Source organism: Lolium rigidum, chromosome 6 (assembly GCF_022539505.1).
Source record: "Lolium rigidum isolate FL_2022 chromosome 6, APGP_CSIRO_Lrig_0.1, whole genome shotgun sequence".
Taxonomy (NCBI): domain Eukaryota; kingdom Viridiplantae; phylum Streptophyta; class Magnoliopsida; order Poales; family Poaceae; genus Lolium; species Lolium rigidum.
In genome coordinates, this window is record NC_061513.1 from 140,365,048 (window position 1) to 140,386,755 (window position 21,708).

The window sequence follows — 21,708 nt, forward strand, 5'->3', positions numbered from 1 at the left end:
CAAGCTGTCTCTGGCCACCTTAACGAGATGCTCTACCGAAGAAGCTTGAAAAGCAACAAAGGAAGAGGAGGGGAAAGAGTTACCTGGTGCAGGAGTGACGGAGGACGGGGTAGCAGCTACTTCACTGTCGGCCGGGGAGGCGGATACTTCGATGGAGACCTTGGACATGGAGTTCTTCTCCGCAGTGGCCCGCATGGCGCGCTCCAGCACCGGGCCAACAGAGGCCCCTTTGGCTCTCGCGCTTTTGCGCAGGGCTTCCGCTGGCGGGGCTCTCGAGCGTGGAGCACGGGCAACCGCAGCCCCCAGAGCTGGGATTGGTGCGTCCAGCATCAGGAGTTGGCCCGAGGCAGTCGAGCCACCCGACAAGATCGCAGGTGCTTGATGAAGGACCAGAGGCGGGGTAGACACAGGGGGCTCCTTCGAGGGCTCCGGCTCCGCCGCTTCCAGCATCAGCTTTCTAGACGGGCGATCATGGTTGCTCTTGCTCCTGCGCTCGCTGTTTCGCCGGTACTCCTGGTCAGAGGAAGCAGAGGGAGGAGAGCTCCAACCCACCTCCTCCCTATCCGCATCAGACAGTCTCAGGGCCTTGCCAGGCGTCGGAGAGACCCTTTCCTCCGACGACGGGTCGACGAGCAAGTCTAGGCTGCGAAGCGAGTCACTATCAGAGGCTTCAGGAGACTTGAGCTTGGAGTGGGAAGGGAGCGAAGCCTTGATGATTTGCGCCACAAGGGGGAAGATGTTTCCAGAGGGGGTCAGATTAGAGCCATACTGGCTGCGAGCAGAGTCCGGGATGGTGAGGATTGGCTCCGCGACACTTGCAGGAGGGGAGATCGACGAGGGCGGCGCGGCCTCCATCGGAACAGATTTTCGTGGTCCACCCCCTCCTGCACCTGGAGCTGAGGCGGAAGAACGCTTGTCCTTCAGGTGTTTGCCCCGCCTCCCGTCCCAGCGGTCTTCGTCAGTCTCTTCGCAGTCGTCTTCCCTTTCCCCGATGTCGTCGCCAGGTGGGAACCGCGGCGGAGCCCGAGGTGGAGAGTCTTCAGCAACAGCGTTCTCGCGGAGGATCTTGATGCGGTATCCTTGTAGGTTGACGAAGAGTGTAATGAACTCTGGGAGCACATCTCCCTTGCGGCAGCCAAACGACATCCGGACCGGCGCCTCCAGGTGATCCAGAGAGGCCTCGTCCACCGAAATAGGATGAGCCACCTCCCGAGTGGACAGCAGCAGTCTTTCCGCCATGCGGAGGGGAGGTGGCACCCCCAGCAACTTGACCCAGACCTCCTCCAGAGTTTCAGACGCAAGCGGGTCACCCAGCGGAACGGTGACTAAAGCCTTGATTTTGCTCGACGGCAGGGTAAGACCGCCCCCACGGATCGCAATACGAAGACTTTCTTTGGATGGGAAGACGACAGCAAAATCCGAGGCGGAAAGCTGTCGCACCTGCCAGTTCCAGTTCTCGTCAACCAGGTCTTTGAACTCCTCTTCGACTTCTTCTTCTGAAAGGTGCCCCTTGTCCAGGATGACGGTGGCCGAATTGGAGGCCTGGCGCTGCAGTTCTTCTTCAGGAACATCGATGCAGAGGTACCCCTGGCGTCCTCCACCGTAACCTGCCCAGTACGGGGCCAGAACCTTGGCGAAGGCAGCGCACATGGCCGAGAGATGTCCCACTTTCTTACAGTTGACGCAGAAAGGATCGTCGGTGCAGTCCGCCTGAATATGCCCTTGTTTTCCGCAGTTGTAGCAAGTGATATGTGCTGCATCAGGGTTTGCAACAGCGGCCTCCCCAGAGCCGGTGTCATCCCCAAGATGCGCAGCAGCGGGAGGTCCTTGGCTAGCGCTGGGCTGACGGAGATTCCTCCGACCCGCATTCTTCCCAGATGCGCGGCCGCGAGGAGGAGGCGGAGGGGGCGGAGGGGCACGGGAGTCCTGCCGTGAGCGCTCCCCCTCGGAACGCCACGACGAGGAGCCCGCCCGATCGAGGTCACGGTCGCGCTGGCGTTGCTGGCGGCGATGTTCCTCCTGTTCGCGGTCAAGCTTCTGCCGAAGGTCTTGCTCGCGGTTGCGGGAGTAGCCGCCTTGGTAGTCATCGAACGTGCGCTTGCCGTAGGAGCGATCTCGATCCATGGGTTCGAGGTGGGGAACAAGGGCGCCGGAGATGGGGTCGCGGTGGCAGGAGAGGAGCTTGGCGGCGTGACGGTTGCGGCGGATGTCTCGAGCGGAAGCGGGGAAGGCAAGAGTGAGATCTAGGGTTTGTGGGGGAAGCCAAAACCACTTAAGACCCGACGGCGGGAGGGTAAAAACGTCCCCAGCAGAAACCCTAGACTCGGAGGGCCGCACATCCTCACAGGGAGCCACGTGGCGGAGATCCAACGGCTCAAACGAGAGGGTAGAACGGTCCAGCAGAAGAGCGGGAGGTTGGGCCGGCCCAAGTGGCCCCACCCCCACCGAAGAGCGCTCCTGGGCCTCCCTAGCAGGCCCCCGTCCCTGGGCCGGCCCACCAGGCCCCGCGCGGCGCAGGTCAGGGCTCCCCCCGCTGGGGGCAAACCCTAGAGGCGGCGGCGGCGCCTCCCTCGACTCCGGCCGCCATGGACACGGTGGGAGCTCCAGAACCAGGGCACCGACACGGAACGACGAAGGGCCCGACCCCTGGCTGCCGGATCCCTCGGCGGCAGGAGAACTCCGACCCCGCTCCTGGACCCCAGGGAGCGGAGGGAAGTGGGCAGACCCCAACGGCGGCGGCGGCGGCTTCGGAGCAGAGGAGCAAGGCTCAGGGCTCCCCTCCCTTGGGGAAGCAGCCGAAGGCGACGGCGGCGGCACCCTCCCCGCCGGATCTGGCCAGAATCTCCCCAGATTCAGCGCAGAGGCTGGAGGCGGCGGCGAAGGAACATCGGCGACCGAAGCGCAGAGGTCCGAATCTGAGTCCTCGACCTCAGAACAGACGGGGGAAAGGACAGCAAACCTGTTACCTTGACGAGCCGACTCCCGGCGACCCCCCTGGGTGCGGCCAGGGCGACGACGGCGGCGCTCCGGAAAGGCGAGTTCCCAATCGCCTCCCGAGTCGCCAGAGCAGACGTGGCGCTTCGTGAGACACATCGTTCAAGGGTCCACGCTCCTTGTACTTACTGTTTGGAAGTAGTATTTCTGAACATCTTTGTTGCTTGCAAAATCAAGCTTTTGCTGCATAACTATCACTGTCTACAGGGCACCATACATTCTTGAGTTTTGATGGATTTCCCATATACATGACAGAATCAGAAGGAAACTTTGTGACCTATTGTGGAGCTATGGTAAATAGGAGAAAATGTTTTACCTGTGGCATGTACAGTAGTACAAGTACACGATACTTGGCAAGTTTTACATCTTTCATGATATTATGTAATATGTACTTCGAATACTTCACAAGATGGCCAGGTACTTCGATTGGATCCTGGATCCCGGGATTTCATCAAGTGTTTAGTCTACCGAAGATCAAGGTAGTTAACAAAAAGCGGATTTATCCCTTCAAAATAGCATCCCTCGTCTTTGTTAAAGTATAGAATTCTCACCTAGAGCTGCGAAACTCACGACTCTTTTAGAAAGTAGAATGACCAACTTTTACACGAATTTTCAAGTGGATGAGATCGGTCTAGTGGTCTAGTGAACATTTTGAAAATAATTTGTAACCTTCCATTTAAAAAAACGCATGTGAATGAATCAATAGTGCCTGCAGATTTGAAGTTCGATAAAAATCACAAATGATTTGCGAGCCGCGGGAAAATATCAAACCCAAAAATCTCTTCACATGCTATTTTAGCTAACCGGTTTTGCTTTTTCAGCGAAAAACTTGCTGATTTATGATTTAACGTACTGTCTGCACACCAGATTTTTCTGGATTTGTTAGAAAAATTTTATCTCGGTTTTTTATTTATTTTCTAACAAAAAAAAGAGGGAAGCAAAAATCCCTGACTAGGGCATCTTACCAAATTTGTCCAAATTCAAAGCCCAAGAGTCACGGCTGACGACCACTCCCAAGTGCCAGACCACTTCCCCAAACATTTCCGTCGTTGTGGGCGGCGGCCAACCCTAGCTCTCCATCCCGGGACGGCGACGCCGCCGGCGTGAGGCCGCGGTCGGCGCCTTGTGGCCAAATCATCAACCCCCGCCATGGAGAAGGAGGCTGCAGCGTCGGCCCCCGCGCCGGACAAGGGAGAATCCAGCGGAGCCAAGGGGATGTGGGCACGGAGCGGCGACGATGACGACTTCACCGACGATCTCATCAGCAGGCTCCCCGACGCCATCCTCGGCACCATCATCTCCCTCCTCCCCACCAAGGACGGCGGCCGCACGCAGGCCCTCTCCCGCCGTTGGCGCCCCCTGTGGCGCTCCGCGCCCCTCAACCTCGACGTCGGCACCACCGCCTCCTCCATCCCGCCTTCCACCGTCTCCCAGATAATCTCCCGCCACCCCGGCCTCTCCCGCAGGTTCTCCTTCCCCGGCCTCCGCGCCGGCGAGCTCGACGCCGAGCTGGACAGCTGGTTCCACTCCCGAGCGGCCGAGCCCTCGCCAACCTCGAGGAGCTCGACATCGGCTACGCGTCCCGGACAATCAGGCCGCTGCCGCCGTTCGTGCTCCGCTCGGCGTCCACCCTCCTCGTCCTCAAGATCAACAAATGCGATTTCTGCGACCAGATCGCGTCGGGCATGAGTGTCCCCCGCTTCAAGCACTCTCTTTGCTCTCGGGCTGCCGTGCCCTGGAGAGCTTAGCCCTGGAGAGCTTATTCATCTCGAAAGTTCGCTCTGCCCGTTGCGGCCCTGCTAGCTGGATGGGCGTTCCTCGGATCAGCAAACCGCTGTCCGTGCTCCGCTTGACGTCCACCCTCCTCGTCCTTACGAAAGCCATATTTATATCGATATAACATATTTTTAGTTTTTAGCCCATAAATAAAATAGAAAAATCATGGCCAATTTTATCCTGGCATTCTAATAAAGAGATGCATTTTTCTTTCTCACCATGTCACCCTATTCCTCTTCTATGACTCTCTCAAGAACCACTATCTTAGAATTGCTACAATAATATGAAGAAATAGCTTTGTGAAAGAAAAGTAGGTTAAGTAAATAATTTCCATAACCAATTCCGCTTAACCTAAAAATACCGCCGCGAGAATGACTTGTAAAAAGAATCACTTGTAAATATAGTTCATTTGATGAATGGTACTACCACATCACATGTATTAAAATATCCATAGTTTATCATTTGGCAGTGACTTTATGTAAATTTTCCTCGGTGGCATCTAGCGACTGTTGATACTAATTTACCTCCATGCAATATAGCAGGCAAACTGAATATGCATGTATATTTAGTTATCCCTTACCATTCATAGCACATGTATCTTTGCATATACGAAGATTTTTATGGTTAGGATTAGGATTAGTTGATTGTTTCCATGTATATCTTGTATTACGCCTATATATATGAGATATGATGGCACTCATAGTGCTCCATCCAAACCTATTCTATCATGATATCAGAAAAGCGATCCAACGCTTTCGCACCCCTCTTCTACCGCCACCGCTCTAGGGTTTCTCCTCCTCGCCACCGCACGGCCTCTCCCTCAGCCATGACCGACATCGGTGAACTTCCGCACCCCTATTCTACCGCCACCACTCTAGGGTTGCTCCTTCCCGCCACCGCACCGCATCTCCCTCTGCCATGACCAACATCGGCGAGCACACCCATGCCGCACTCTAGGCGCATACCACAGTGACCCAGAGCATCTAATCCCTCATATGCCACACTTGACCTCAAAGGGTCCAACTTCACCAAGTGAAGCAACTTTCTTCATGTCGCCGTCACCACGATCATCCCTCCCGCCGTCGACGGCGGTTGGCTGCGACCTCTACCGTTCTGTGGCGGATGTGTGGCTCCATCAACCCCTACGCTGTTGAGATGGTCACAGTGGAGACTTCCACAGCCTTCACCCCATGTCGCCCATCAACGTCCTCTTCCGCAACAATCCGTGGGCTACCTCGGCCAGAAATTCCGCAACATCAAGCAAGGGGGGACAAGTACATCACCACCTAGTGCCTCCAGCATGCCACCGATTGTGGTCAATCCAACACTATTCTATGAGCACGTTTCTTTTTAGCCTCTGCATCGCAGGGTCGGCCTCCCTCCCCACTCCACCCACAGCCGCGTCGAGCGCGCCGATGCCAGTGCTAGCCAGCGAGTGCTGACTGGTGGCCAGGAGCGGCGGGCCGCCGGCCATGGAGAAGACGGAGGTCGCGGCGGTGGCGGCGCCTGGCCCCGAAAGGCTAGATTCCGATGGAAACGCGTCGAAGCGGGCAGACTGCGACGAGGCCGACAGCGATCTCATCAGCAAGCTCCCCGACGACATGCTTTCCGCCATCATCTCCCTCCTCCCCACCAAGGACGCCGGCCGCACGCAGGTACTCTCCCGCCGGTGGCGCCCCCTGTGGCGCGCCGTGCCTCTCAACCTCGACGCCCGCGCCAAACTCCCCGGAAGTCCAGCACACGCCCACACCGTCCCCGTTTCCGCCGTCTCCACGATCATCTCGCAACATCCTGGCCCCGCCCGGCGGTTCTCGTTCACCGGCTTCCACGCCGGCGACTTCGACGCCGAGATGGAGAGCTGGTTCCGCTCCCGCGCGCTCGACAAACTCGAGGAGCTCCATCTGTGCTGCCACACTAGCATCGATTCATCATCCGGGCTGCCTGAACAGAGCCAACGTCTGCCGCTATCTGCGCTCCGCTCCGCCTCTACCCTCATCGTTACCAGCATCGTTGGTTGCCGTTTTCCCAACGATATGCCGTCCATGAATTTCCCTGTCCTCGCGCAGCTCACTTTGGTCTACGTTTTAGTCCCTGGGGACGTCTTCCACGGCTTGCTCTCTAGCTGCCATGCCTTGGAGAGCTTATACATGTCCGGAGTTTCTGCTACTACCGGTTCCCTCCGTGTTACATCGCCGACTCTAAGGAGCATTGCCTTCCATCATTGGCCTAGCGCCCAAGCCCAACTGGTCATCGAGGATGCTCCTCACCTTGTAAGGTTACTAATACCTTACGATTCCCAAGATGGTTGTGTGACTATCCGGGTAATCAGGGCACCTAAGCTCGAGATATTGGGCCCTTTTTTTCCCGTCCTCTCCAACCTCATCGTCTCCCAGGTAACAGCACCAGCATCCAGGAGGAATCTTGCATTTGGCGCATAATTTTGTTTGTGCTCATTTTTTTTTCTGTTTTCCTCAGGGAATAAGCCCAGTCAGCTCCGCAAACTGGACCCGCAGTGTGAAGGTTTTGGCTCTCAGGTCTTCTGGCTTTGCATTGCACGCAGTTCTTAATATCCTCAGGTGGTTCCCCTCTTTGGAGAAGCTATATGTCATTGTGAGTACTCGTCTTTGCTCGCTTTAAATGTATGTCTGGTTTGACTGGCATATTTTCTTGTCTAGTTAGCAACAGCTTTAACAAATGCCTCTTCTTTGTATTTTGCAGTTTCGCCCACACAAATACATTGAGATGGATAAGGAGGATGACCCTCTGTATGACCCACTACATCCAATCGAATGCCTTCAGGCCCATTTGAAACTTGTGGTATTCAAGTCATTTGTAGGCAATGAGAAGCAGGTTAACTTTGCCAGGTTCTTTGTTTTGAACGCAAAAGTGGTCAACAGAATTGAATTTGAACTCTTCAAGTACAAGAGTGAATCGGTGGCTTATCAGCACCAGCTGCTACAAGTGGAAAACAGAGCTTCTCGAGGTGCTCAAATTCAATTTAGGAATCAACCAGCTCGTAGTGATCTCGATGCACACAAGCATATCCATGATTTGTCAGTGGCCGACCCCTTCAGACATTGTCAAAATTGGGTTCGTCCCTGAAGATTCCACTGTCTTGTGCTCATTTTGTAGACGTGGTTGATATCTGAAGGTAGCATTATCTTTTGCCTATGCCTGATTTCTTTCTGGTCTGGAGTTCCTATGTAATTCGAGTAACTTATGAAGTCACCCGGGTTAATATCGCAGAAGATGTTTTTTAGATGCAAAATGAGTTGGCTGAAAAGTTCTAATGCATGTGCCTGGAGTACCCGGGTGCCGGTGTTCTTATCTCCGTGTATTCATGATAACTCTTGTAATGTTCTCTAAGTAATGTTGCTACCAAAACACATGTTTCTATTGAGAATTGCATTGCCTGTTCTATTATATATATACAAAAGCACAAAAGCTTTTATTTGATGTTCTGTTGAGAGGATATGCACTAACTTTTTGGTGAAGGATACGTGGTTGTCAAGCTAAGCTAACAGTTTGTAGTTTTGCTTATGATCCTAAGCAGCTGGAACATGCTTCGGTTGTCTACTGGTTGTTCTCTTATTAAAGTTTGTGGTTACTGTAATTGCATCCTTGTACAGTTTTACCAGTATTTTTTTAAAGAGGATCGTATTGTGCTAAGGACTTTAACATAGTGTTTGGCTTTGGCGGAGGTCTGGTGCATGCTGCTTCTTAACTTGTTTTCTGAACATATTTGTTGGTTGCAAATACAGGTTTTTGCTGCATCTTTATTCGAATTCAGGAGTGATCCTTTTTTCTATTGATTTTCTTTGACAACTTGCACATCCATGATATCCATGATTTGCCGGTGCCTGAACCTTCAACAGCTTGGTTTGTAGAAAGACTTGAGGTTGTTGATGCCTGAAGATTGCATTATCTTTTGCTCCTCTTTTGATGAAAGGGGTTGGCGTCTGAAGTTTGCATTGTCTGCTTGCTTTGTGGATGGCGTTGTTGAAACTCCTCTTAGAGCAGGTCTAATAGACCCCGTAAAAGGGGCAAACCTGTATAATAACCGCCGATTTGAGGGTTTCGGCTCTACCCGGCCGTCTAGCACGCCCCGTAAAAACGGCCCCCGCATCGTTTTTTGCTGTTTTCGAGTACGGGGCGGGTCGTCGCCCCCTACTTGTGCGGGGTGGGAGCGGGGATAGTGGGCGAAACCAGTATCGCCCACTCCACTGTGCGCGAAGCATTTCGCTGAAGCCAACCGTCGCCGCCGCCGACCGATCTCCTCCCCCGCGCCCTTCCCGGCCGGATCCCGCCGCCATGGACCGTCCGCAAGAGCCGCCTACCGCCGGTGGTACACCTCCTTCGGGCGCGGTGGTTTATGTCCCCATCGGAGGTCCGCCGACCGCCGGCGTCGTGTCGGCCATGATCGCCTCCACCATCCCGTCGAAGAGGAAGAGGATCCCGAAGCAATTTTCGAAGCACCTGCGGCGGCCGCCGATTCACCGGGCGAAGCACCGCCGGCTGCCAAGAAGGCGGGCCGGATGAAGACCAAGGCGGCCGGGCCGAGGGGCGCCGCGCCGGCCAAGGTGCGGACAAAGGCAATCAGCCGCATCGGCCTCGCGCCTCCACCGCCCTCCAAGGTCACGACCCCTCCTCCGTCCGTTCCGGCCGTTGCGCCGCCCGCGCTGCCGCCACCCACCATCGACGTAGACAAGGTGTTCGATGTTGAGTCCACAACATCCTACTTGGACATGCTCAACGAATCCGCGGTGAATTTGGACGCCGGTATCGGTGCATTCGATGGGGAGTGCAACGTTGAAGACTTTGATGACGAGGAGGAGGATGAGGGTGACGAGGAGGAGGTGGTTGAGGTTGATCCGGCTGCCGCCGGTTCTTCGTCGACGCCGAAGCCACGCACGGCGAACTACAGCGAGATCGAAGACGCCATCTTGGTCCGTGCTTGGAGCAAGGTGGGGATGGATGCGTGCACCGGAGTGGACCAAGGCGGCAAGCGCTATTGGCAGCGCATTGAGGATCTGTACCACCAGCTGAAGCCTCGCACGAAGAGCATGGCGGATAGATCCTATCGCTCCCTTGAAGGCCGATGGAACATCATCAAGCCGGCTTGTTCTCGTTGGAGTGCTGCCATGGATCAAGTGGCCGACAACCCTCCTAGTGGATGCGTGCCGGAGGACTATGTAAGTTTTCCTTGTGTTGATGATGTGGAAACATCACAAGCTATCCATATTATGTGTTGATGATGTGGAAACATCTCCTCATACTATTGTTGTGCAGCCCAAGTATGCTCAACAACGGTACAAGGACATGGCCGGCTCGAAGAACAAGGAATTTCAATTTCAACATTGCTTTTCCATCCTTCAACATCTTCCTAAGTGGAAGTTGCGGGACAACGAGCCAAAGTGCAAGAAGGAGGCACTTCTCACCATGGATGATGAAGCAGAGGACATGAGTGGGAGAAACACCGGCAAGCCCGAGGGCAACAAGAAGGCCAAGGAGAGGGTCAAGGTAGAACTTGAAGCAGCTAGCTTCCGGGAGAAGTTGGATCAACTCATGAAGTCCAAGGAGGCATTGACGATGAAGACGTTGGAGACCAAGCTCCTCATCACCGACAAGAAGAGTGAGGTGAAGCTTGCCAAGGTGCAAGCAAGGAGGGAAGATGCCAAGTTGAAGGCCGAGCTTGACATGAAGATGATCGCAGCCAAAGAAGCCAAGGCCATGAAGGAGCTCTTGGCCGAGGAGAGGGAAATCATGATGATGCGCACCGACGGCATGGACGAGGATCAGCTGGCGTGGTGGAACGAGACCAAGGCGGACATCATTGCGAGGAAGAAGGCTGCGCGTCAAGCTCGTGCTCAAGGTGAGTCTCCGGCGAGCGGTGGCGCCGGTGGCGATGGATCCGTTGATGGTTGATCACATTTGGGAACTTCCGTGGCTTGAACATTGCCTATGATCGCGTTGTGATGTTAAAACTATGAATTATGCATCACATATTTTGGATGTGCTATGTTTGATGTGAAATTGTTGTGCAAATTGCTGTCTAAAACCCTGTTTTGAGGGGCATGAATCTATTCTGTTTTACGGGGTGGGGATACGGGTTCTGCTAGCTCGTCCGAGTTTTCGACCGGTGAAAACCGGATACAGGACCCTCTACTCGCGTTTTACGGGGCGAAAAAATACGGGGCCTGTTAGACATGCTCTTACCCTGTGCCACTGGACTTTCTTCAGCCTAAGCCAGGCTTAATATCCTTTTGACTACAATCAGAGTAAAAAGACAGTATGGTTGCAGCCTGTTTTTTTCCAGTTTCAGTCACGAAAATGTTCTTACGTTGGTAACTTTTTTGTATTCCTTTTCAGTTATATACAGAAGTATGAGAGGTTTAATTCTGGTTGATTTTTTTGATTACATGTAGCATTTTCCTGATGCTTACTAGGAACTATGCTTTTCTAGAGGAAGGAACGATTCTGTAGCTATCTAGCCATCTAGGGGTGCTATCAGGTTGAAGTTTTGCCAATGCTGCATTATTCATCATGTCTCTGCCTTCAGCTGGAACACCAGAACCACAAACCCCTGAGGCCTTGTTCGGTTATTCCCATCCCGGCGGGGTTCGTGGCCCATTCCCGGTCAAACCACATGGTTCAGTCCCGCCGGGATAATTTCCAGCCCAGCTCCATTGATGCGTTCGGTTAACACCTGGGCGAGAAATTTTCCGGCCCAATCCACTCCAATCTCCTCCAAATCACCGGGAAAATAAAAATCGCCTCCTGCCTCTGGAACAGTTCCCCGAAGCGACCAGAAAAGGTCCTCTCGCAAGTTGAGCGGTGGTGGCGACGCATCCTGGAAGGGGGGCGGCGGCGAGGCGTCCTGCAGCTAACGGCGGCAGAAGCGACGTGTTCTGCAGGCTGCAGCCATGGCTGCATCAACGCTTGGAGCTGGCGGCGGCGGCGGCGACGCGTCTTGGATCGGGGACGACAGCGACGCGTCCTGCTGGCGACAGCGCCGTGTTCTGGATCTGGCGGCGACGGTGACGCGTCCTGGAGCTGCCGCCGGCGGCGCCGCGTCCTTGAGCCGACGGCGAAGGTGACATGTCCTGGAGCCGACGGCGGCGCGACCCGTCCTGCAGCTGACGGCGGCGCGTATTCTTCGATCTGACAGCAGCAATGCTTCTCCGTCTCCGCGCAAGTAGTCCCTCTCCACTGCCATCACCTGTGATGCTTGCTGCCCGCCGTTCTCTGTGGTACTTGGTCGGGATCAACCGAATGGAAACAAATTGGGGAGATTAGTAGGGGTTGTGGGGAGAAAGGTAGTGAGGATTGGGGTGATGGTTCGGTGTTCACCCATATACTCGCGGGGGCAGATCCTCTAGTGGATTTAACCCACCGCAACCGAACGAAGCCTGAAGATCCGTGGCCTAAAGCGTCGTGAGGTGGGGAGACCGGCGGTGAGATCTAGGGTCTTCTTGCGGTCGTCACGCGGGGCGACGCGGTTGCCACACTTTTTTTTGTTTTTTGCACATGGTCGTTTGATCCGTGAGCTTTCTCTCATCCCTGGAAAAGGGCGGCGAATTCGGAGCGGGCCGGGACGAGCTGGTCGGAGCGGAGCGGAGATGGCTTGCTGGCGCCGTTTCTTCAGAACCCGAGGCCGGAGCTTGCTGTCCTCCCCTTCGTGCGTTGGCGCCGGCAGCAGCGGCAACGGCACATAGTCCACCGTTGCTCGCGCGCTAATTTTCCTCTTTTTTTTCTTTTGACATGGAACACTTGTACTCCATTAAGACACGGCATAGTCGCCGGTCACCAGACGGGTTACATTAGAAGGAAAGTTTGTAGTCTTACTAGGTCTCCGTGAACTTCACCTAAACCCAAAGCCGCAAGCTCATGAGCCGGTCTATTACATACTCTAGGGGTGTACACCACTTTAGCCTCTAGAAAATTCATATGAGGTCTAAATCCCATATCACTAAGCAAGATGCCAATTGTTGAGAAGGAATAATCTGAAGACGATATGGCATTCTTCAGGTTAAGACAATTAAAAATCACTTTCCCAATGTGCTCGGCAACTTGCATAGCATTGGAGAGGGCAGTGACTTCCGCATGCATGGCATCTGACATCATCCTCGGAGGTTCATCTGCAGCTACACAAATATCCAACAAGTTGTCCCTGCCAATCGTACCCCAGCCATCACTCCTAGTATCTTCATCGAAAGATGCATCCACGTTCATTTTAATGAATTCAGTCGGTGGTGCCTCCCAACGTCTAGTCTGTTTGGCAACATGAGTTTCTTTTCTCCCCCAAAATTTGATCTATTTTTGCATCTGCCGTTGAACATTAAACTAGAAGGGGTTAAGAGCATCTCCACCGGCGGCCCCGATAGCGATTTGGGGCCGGTGTCGTTTTTGGGCTCGCACCGGTGCGCCCCAAACGGCGCCGGCCATTTTTCGAGCCCAATAGAATCGCCGGTATCCCCGTGCCGGCCCCTTCACCAAGGGCGCGAATCGGGCGCGCCGGCGCCTTGCGGAACGACGGTTTTCGCTGGTGGGGGCGCCCTGTCAGCGAGAGGATGTGACGGTTCGCATCGGCCGCGACGCGGGAAGGTAGGTCGTCGGCGTTTAATGGTCTCCCACGCGGAAACCAAGGCGACCACGAGGGCAGCGACTGGCCACGCGGCGTCCAGTCGCCGTAAATGTGGGTAGTTGCCACCGCTATATAGTACGTACGCCGTGCACCGCCGCCGCTCCATTCTCATCTCCACCACCGCTCCATTCTCTCCTCTCCACATCAAAATGACGCGCCGTCTGAAAACCACCTACTCGATGCTTGGCCTCAACGGCCGCGCGCTGCCTCCACCACCACCGCAGCCGCTGCCGGAGCCGGAGGCCAACGCGGAGTACAACTCTGACGAGGACGAGGACCCACGGTTCACGGCGTGGCACGAGGCCTACGTCGCAGACGCGGAAGCAGAGGCGGCCGAGTAGGCAGCGCAGTCGGGCGAGCCGCCGCAGGCCCCCGCCGACCCGGAGCAGGGCGGCGATCCTTGCGTCGCTGAACGCGCAACGATACAAGCGGTTGAAGGAGGAGCAGCGAGAGTTCGTCAACGACGCGAACCTCGAGCACGTCCTCGAGATCTCGCGCCAGCGAAGAGGAGGCGGGACGCCGCCTCATGGAGGCGGAGCGACAGAAGCTCGTAGAGCTCAACGCTCGTCACCACTACGAGGCGTTCGCCCGCCAGCAGGCGAGGCGCGCCGAGATCGAAGCTTTTCGAGAAAGGCTGGAAGCGCGGGGACAGCGCAGCCGGCAAGCCCCTGCGACGCCAGCCGCCATGCTCCACCGCCAGATGCGCGAAGCAAGGGAAGAGAAGCGGGCACGGACGCAGGCGACAATGGCGAAGAACGACGACGAGGCAGGGCTGTCGAGCGTCCCAACCGACGGCCAATAGATCAGGATTAAATTTAATTTTTAGTTATGTTTAAATTCCAGCTATTTTGTATAAATTCCGTATAAATTTGGGTTTTTAAATATCATTTTAAATTCAAAATCTATTGGGACTGGCGTATGGGGGCGCCGGTTGGGAGCAGCATCCCCAAATAGAGCATGCTATGTTGGCGCCTATTTGGGAGTTGCCGGTGGAGATGCTCTAACAGACTGATAGTTCTCACCATGATTGCCTCTATTTCGTTCTTGCCACCAATTCCACAAAAAGACGTCGTCAGTAACTGTTCATTCTCTGACAACCTTAATACTTCCTCAAGCACCTCAATTGCTGACCGACATGGAAGTAGTTTCGGCGATTTGCACAAAAATAACCTAAAAGTGAAAGAAAAGCACAGACTGACCCTCCGGCGAAACTATTTCACCCATCTAACCCTTTTGTGTGGCGCCTTTCTCATCGGCGCCACACATGCCAGTGTGGCGCCCCTCCTGCCGGCGGCACACACCCAGCCGACGTGGCGCCCTCGACGCTGAGCTGGTGCGCCCATCCGACGTGGCAGCATGTGTGGCGCCCCTCCCATCGGCGCCACACATGCCCTTACAATTGCCCAAAACATACTGTGAGACAATTCGTCTGGGACTTAACCGTTTTGGCGAGGCTCTATGTGTGGCGCCGATGCCACGGGCGCCACAGTAGCATGTGTGGCGCCGATGCCACGGGCGCCACACATCCACTTAAGTGTGGCGCCCGCGCCCGCCCCAGCCCGACCACACCTCTTCTTCTCTCTTCTTTCTTCTCTGCTCCCACGAAACCGCCGCCACCGCCCGCCTCCCCTTCGGCCCCCCCACCAAATCGACCAAGGAATCGTCAGATCTATCCGGCCAACTCCTTCCTCCTCCATTCTTCAAGGTATTCCCCTTCGATTCCCTCCGATTCATCTACTAGTGTTGGTGGATTTGGTAGATTTGGGTATGAACCCTAGACATGGAAATTTATGTTGGTGGATTTGGATATGAACCATTGATATGGAAATTAATGTTGGTGGAATCTACATTGTAGTATATGTGTTTGAACCAAAGATTTGTTGGAACCCTAGATATGAAATTTTACATGTATGTGTTGAAATCCTATGTATGTATGTGTTGAAATGTCTAATATTTGCCTAGCAAATGCATTGAAATGTGTTACATATGCCTATTATTTGTGATGGAATAACTCATATTTGAACCAAATATTTGTTGGAACCCTAGATATGAATGTATGTGTGTACGTATGGAACCTTATGTATGTATGTGGTGAAAGGCAAAATTGGAGCTTAGCAAATGCATTCTATTGTCTTACATATGTCTATTATGTGCCTAGGAATGGTATGTCTTACGAAATTCATATGTGTGATGTATTTGGATATGAACTCTCATGTATGTGTGATGTATAGGTGATTCGAAAGTTAGATATATTCTCATGTATGTCTTGCTCATTTTTGTTAGTGGAATGACTCATAATATGGTTGTGTAAACATGTAGGATGGTGTGGCTTCTGGATGAAGAGTACGACAGGGAGCACCGGGCTGTTCATATGACGAAGAGGGGAACGGATCTTCACCCTTTGAAGATTCGTTACCATGGCACAGTGGATATACCGTATGACGAGAGGTACACGGAGTTCATCCAGCCTACCGGTCTTATGCCGTTCATATCCCTTGTAAGCCGTGGGGGCCGAACATGAACCCTCTCGCACTCACCGCCCTTGTCGACCGGTGGAGGCCGGAGACTCACACCTTCCACTTGAGGGCCGGCGACGGTGGGGGAAGCTGGCCCATTGGTGTTGGCTGAAGGCGCTCATCGTGTTGGACAACCGGTGGAGTTGGGGAACAGCGGCACTTGCCTACCTCTACCGGCAGGTGATGACTTGTTCTATGTACTATTTTCCTATAGTAGTGTGCTAGACAAAGTAGTAACCAAATGTCTTATGTACGCAGTTGGATGAAGCTTGTCGCAGGACTGGGAGCGGCGGTATTGGTGGATGCTTGCTCCTACTTTCCGTATGGAGCTGGGACCGCATATCAGTTGGGCGGCCTAGGATACTCACCGAGAGGCATTGGCCTCATCACCCGGACAACCCTGATCGGGAGCCGACTTGGGCATACCTTTGGGACAATGTCTCGGAGATGACGAGCGATCCAAAGATCATGTACAGGCAGTACACTGTGGAGTTGGACACTCTTACCGCTGAGCAATCCTAGTTTTCATTGATTCTACTGGCATGTTGTAAATTCTAGTTTTCATTGATTCTACTGGCATGTTGTAAATTCTGAAATATTTGTATGCTGCAGGTGGAATGGGAGCCATATGGTTCCTACTACCGTATTGGCGCGGGGATGCCTGACCTCAACCACAAGTGCACGGAGGAGGCGCTGTTCCGCGTATGCGCTGCCCACTCATATGCATGTGGCTTGTTGAACACCACCAGCCGCACAGAGTGATGAGACAGTTTGGGCTGTATCAGGAGTGCCCACCTCAGTGGCAAGACACGGACAAGGCGCTTGATACGTCTCCGACGTATCGATAATTTCTTATGTTCCATGCCACATTATTGATGATATCTACATGTTTTATACACATTATATGTCGTATTTATGCATTTTCCGGCACTAACCTATTAACAAGATGCCGAAGAGCCAGTTTGTTGTTTTCTCGCTGTTTTTGGTTTCAGAAATCCTAGTAAGGAAATATTCTCGGAATTGGACGAAATCAACGCCCAGGGTCCTATTTTTGCACGAAGCTTCCAGAAGACCGAGGGATAGACGAAGTGGGGCCACGAGGTGGCCGCACACCAGGGCGGCGTGGCCCGGGCCCCGGCCGCGCCGGCCTCGTGGTGTGGGCCCCTCGTGACGCCCCTTTACCTGCCCTTCCGCCTACAAATAGCCTTCGTCGCGAAACCCCCAGTACCGAGAGCCACGATACGGAAAACTTTCCAGAGACGCCGCCGCCAATCCCATCTCGGGGGATTCAGGAGATCGCCTCCGGCACCCTGCCGGAGAGGGGAATCATCTCCCGGAGGACTCTTCACCGCCATGGTCGCCTCCAGAGTGATGAGTGAGTAGTTCACCCCCGGACTATGGGTCCATAGCAGTAGCTAGATGGTTGTCTTCTCCTCATGTGCTTCATTGCTCGGATCTTGTGAGCTGCCTAACATGATCAAGATCATCTATCCGTAATACTATATGTTGTGTTTGTCTGGATCCGATGGATAGAGAATACTATGTTATGTTGATTATCAATCTATTACCTATGTGTTGTTTATGATCTTGCATGCTATCCGTTATTAGTAGAGGCTCTGCCAAGTTTTTGCTCTTAACTCCAAGAGGGAGTATTTATGCTCGATAGTGGGTTCATGCCTCCATTAAATCTGGGACAAGACGATGAAAGTTCTAAGGTTGTGGATGTGCTGTTGCCACTAGGGATAAAACATTGATGCTATGTCTAAGGATGTAGTTATTGATTACATTACGCACCATACTTAATGCAATTGTCCGTTGTTTACAACTTAATACCGGAAGGGGTTCGGATGATAACCCGAAAGTGGACTTGTTAGGCATAGATGCATGCTCGGATAGCGGTCTATGTACTTTGTCGTAATGCCCAATTAAATCTCACTATACTCATCATATCATGTATGTGCATGGTCATGCCCTCTCTATTTGTCAATTGCCCGACCGTAATTTGTTCACCCAACATGCTATTTATCTTATGGGAGAGACACCTCTAGTGAACCGTGGACCCCGGTCCATTCTTTTACATTGAATACAATCTACCGCAATACTTGTTCTACTCGTTTTCTGCAAACAATCATCATCCACACTATACATCTAATCCTTTGTTACAAGCAAGCTCGGTGAGATTGACAACCTCACTGTTTCGTTGGGGCAAAGTACTTTGGTTGTGTTGTGCAGGTTCCACGTTGGCGCCGAATCCCCGGTGTTGCGCCGCACTACATCCCGCCGCCATCAACCTTCAACGTGCTTCTTGGCTCCTCCTGGTTCGATAAACCTTGGTTTCTTTCTGAGGGAAAACTTGCCGCTGTACGCATCACACCTTCCTCTTGGGGTTCCCAATGGACGCGTGCTGTACGCGTATCAAGCACTTTTTCTGGCGCCGTTGCCGGGGAGTTCAAGACAGGCTGCAAGGGGAGTCTCCACAATCCAATCTCTTTACTTTGTTTTTGTCTTGCTTTATTTTATTTACTACTTTGTTTGCTGCATTATATCAAAACACAAAAAAATTAGTTGCTAGCTTTACTTTATTTACTGTCTTGCACTCTATATCAAAAACACAAAAAAATTAGTTACTTGCATTTACTTTATCTAGTTTGCTTTATTTACTACCGCTAAAATGGCCACTCCTGAAAATACTAAGTTGTGTGACTTCACAACCACAAATAATAATGATTTCTTATGCACACCTATTGCTCCACCTCGCTACTACAAGCAGAATTCTTTGAAATTAAACCTGCTTTACTAAATCTTGTTATGAGAGAGCAATTTTCTCGGTGTTAGTTCCGATGATGCTGCTGCCCATCTCAATAATTTTGTTGAATTGTGTGAAATGCAAAAGTATAAAGATGTAGATGGTGACATTATAAAATTAAAATTGTTCCCTTTCTCATTAAGAGGAAGAGCTAAAGATTGGTTGCTATCTCTCGCCTAAGAATAGTATTGATTCATGGACTAAATGCAAGGATGCTTTTATTGGTAGATATTTTCCCCCTGCTAAAATTATATCTTTGAGAAGTAGCATAATGAATTTTAAACAATTGGATAATGAGCATGTTGCACAAGCTTGGGAAAGAATGAAATCTTTGGTTAAAAATTGCCCAACCCATGGATCGACTACTTGGATGATCATCCAAACCTTTTATGCAGATCGAACTTCTCTTCGCGGAACCTATTGGATTCAGCTGCTGGAGGTACCTTTATGTCCATCACTCTTGGTGAAGCAACAAAGCTTCTTGATAATATGATGATTAATTACTCTGAATGGCACACGTGAAAGAGCTCCACAAGGTAAGAAGGTAAATTCCGTCGAAGAAACCTCTTCCTTGAGTGATAAGATTGATGCTATTATGTCTATGCTTGTGAATGATAGGACTAATGTTGATCCTAATAATGTTCCGTTAGCTTCATTGGTTGCCCAAGAAGAACATGTTGATGTAAACTACATTAAAAATAATAATTTCAACAACAATGCTTATCAGAACAATTCTAGTAATAACTATAGGCCATATCCATACAATAATGGTAACAGCTTATGGTAATTCTTATGGGAGTTCTTACAACAATAATAGGAACACACCCCCTGGACTTGAAGCTATGCTTAAAGAATTTATTAGTACACAAACCGCTTTTAACAAATCTGTTGAGGAAAAGCTCAATAAAATTGATATTCTCGCTTCTAAGGTTGATAGACTTGCCTCTCGATGTTGATCTTTTGAAATCGAAAGTTATGCCTAATAAGGATATTGAAAATAAAATTGTTACTACAGCAAATGCCATCCAAGTTAGAATTAATGAGAATATAAGATTGATGGCCGAATTGCATGCTAGGTGGGAAAGAGAAGAAAATGAAAAACTAGCTAAAGAGAATAATGTAGCCAAAGTTTGGACTATTACCACCACTAGCAATGATAATGCTCCACATGTTGCTGCACCTCCTACTATCAATGGTAAAATAATTGGTGTTGGCAATGTTTCTACTCCTAATGCAAAGCCTGCAAAACTGCAAAAACCGCTAAAACCGCTGAAACCGCCTCGTGATAAAACTCGCTGAAATTTTTTCCAACATTGGGGATGATGATCCCATTGCTTTAGATTATAATGGTTTGGATTTTGATGATTGCCACATCTCTGAAGTTATAAAGTTCTTGCAAAAACTTGCTAAGAGTCCTAATGCTAGTGCTATAAACTTGGCTTTCACAAAACATATTACAAATGCTCTCATAAAAGCTAGAGAAGAGAAACTAGAACGTGAAGCTTCTATTCCTAGGAAGCTAGAAGATGGTTGGGAGCCCATCATTAAGATGAAGGTCAATGACTTTGATTGTAATGCTTTATGTGATCTTGGTGCAAGTATTTCCGTTATGCCTAAGAAGATTTATAATATGCTTGACTTGCCACCATTAAAGAATTGTTATTTGGATGTTAATCTTGTTGATAATGCTATAAAGAAACCTTTGGGGAGAGTTGATAATGTTCGCATTACCGTTAACAACAACCTTGTCCCCGTTGATTTTGTTGTCTTGGATATTGAATGCAATGCATCTTGTCCCATTATATTGGGAAGACCTTTTCTTCGAACTGTTGGAGCTATCATTGATATGAAGGAAGGTAATATTAAATATCAATTTCCTCTCAAGAAAGGTATGGAACACTTCCCTAGAAAGAGAATGAAGTTACCTTTTGATTCTATTATTAGAACAAGTTATGATGTTGATACTTCGTCTCTTGATAATACTTGATACACACTTTCGCGCCTAGCCGAAAGGCGTTAAAGAAAAGCGCTTATGGGAGACAACCCATGTTTTTACTACAGTAACTTTTATTTTATATTTGAGTCTTGGAAGTTGTTTACTACTGTAGCAACCTCTCCTTATCTTAGTTTTATGCATTGTTGTGCCAAGTAAAGTCTTTGATAGTAAGGTTCATACTAGATTTGGATTATCGCGCAGTAAACAGTATTTCTTTGCTGTCACGAATTTCGACCTGCCTCTCCGTAGGTAGCTCAGAAAAATATGCCAATTTACGTGTGTGATCCTCGATATGTACGCAACTTTCATTCAATTTTGGCATTTTCATTTGAGCAAGTCTGGTGCCATTTTAAAATTCGTCTTTACGAACTGTTCTGCTTTTGACAGATTCTGCCTTTTATTTCGCATTGCCTCTTTTGCTATGTTGGATGAATTTCTTTGATCCATTAATGTCCAAAGAGCTTTATGCAATGTCCAGAAGTGTTAAGAATGATTATGTCACCTCTGAACATATAAATTTTTATTGTGCACTAACCCTCTAATGAGTTGTTTCGAGTTTGGTGTGGAGGAAGTTTTCAAGGATCAAGAGAGGGAAATGATGCAATATGATCAAGGAGAGTGAAAGCTCTAAGCTTGGGGATGCCCCGTGGTTCACCCCCGCATATTTTAAGAAGACTCAAGCTGTTTAAGCTTGGGGATGCCCAAGGCATCCCCTTCTTCATCGACAACATTATCGAGTTCCTCCCCCGAAACTATATTTTTATTCCATCACATCTTATGTACTTTGCTTGGAGCGTCGTTGTTTTTGTTTGTTTTGTTTGAATAAATGGATCCTAGCATTCATTGTGTGGGAGAGAGACACGCTCCGCTGTTGCATATGGACAAATATGTCCTTAGGCTTTACTCATAGTATTCATGGCGAAGGTTGAATCTTCTTCGTTAAATTGTTATATGGTTTGAATCGGGAAATGCTACA

The 21,708-nt window shown here is 50.9% G+C and overlaps 1 protein-coding gene across 1 annotated transcript; it reads left to right on the forward strand.

The window, feature by feature from the left end:
- Window positions 1–6,242: 6,242 nt before the first annotated feature.
- LOC124663344 (putative F-box/FBD/LRR-repeat protein At5g22670) lies at window positions 6,243–8,231 on the forward strand. Its single transcript, XM_047201061.1, has 3 exons — window positions 6,243–7,163; window positions 7,246–7,380; window positions 7,489–8,231. Exons 1-3 carry the CDS (start codon window positions 6,243–6,245, stop codon window positions 7,870–7,872), a joined length of 1,440 nt encoding a protein of 479 aa, XP_047057017.1. The 3' UTR covers window positions 7,873–8,231.
- The last annotated feature ends 13,477 nt before the right edge of the window (window positions 8,232–21,708 follow it).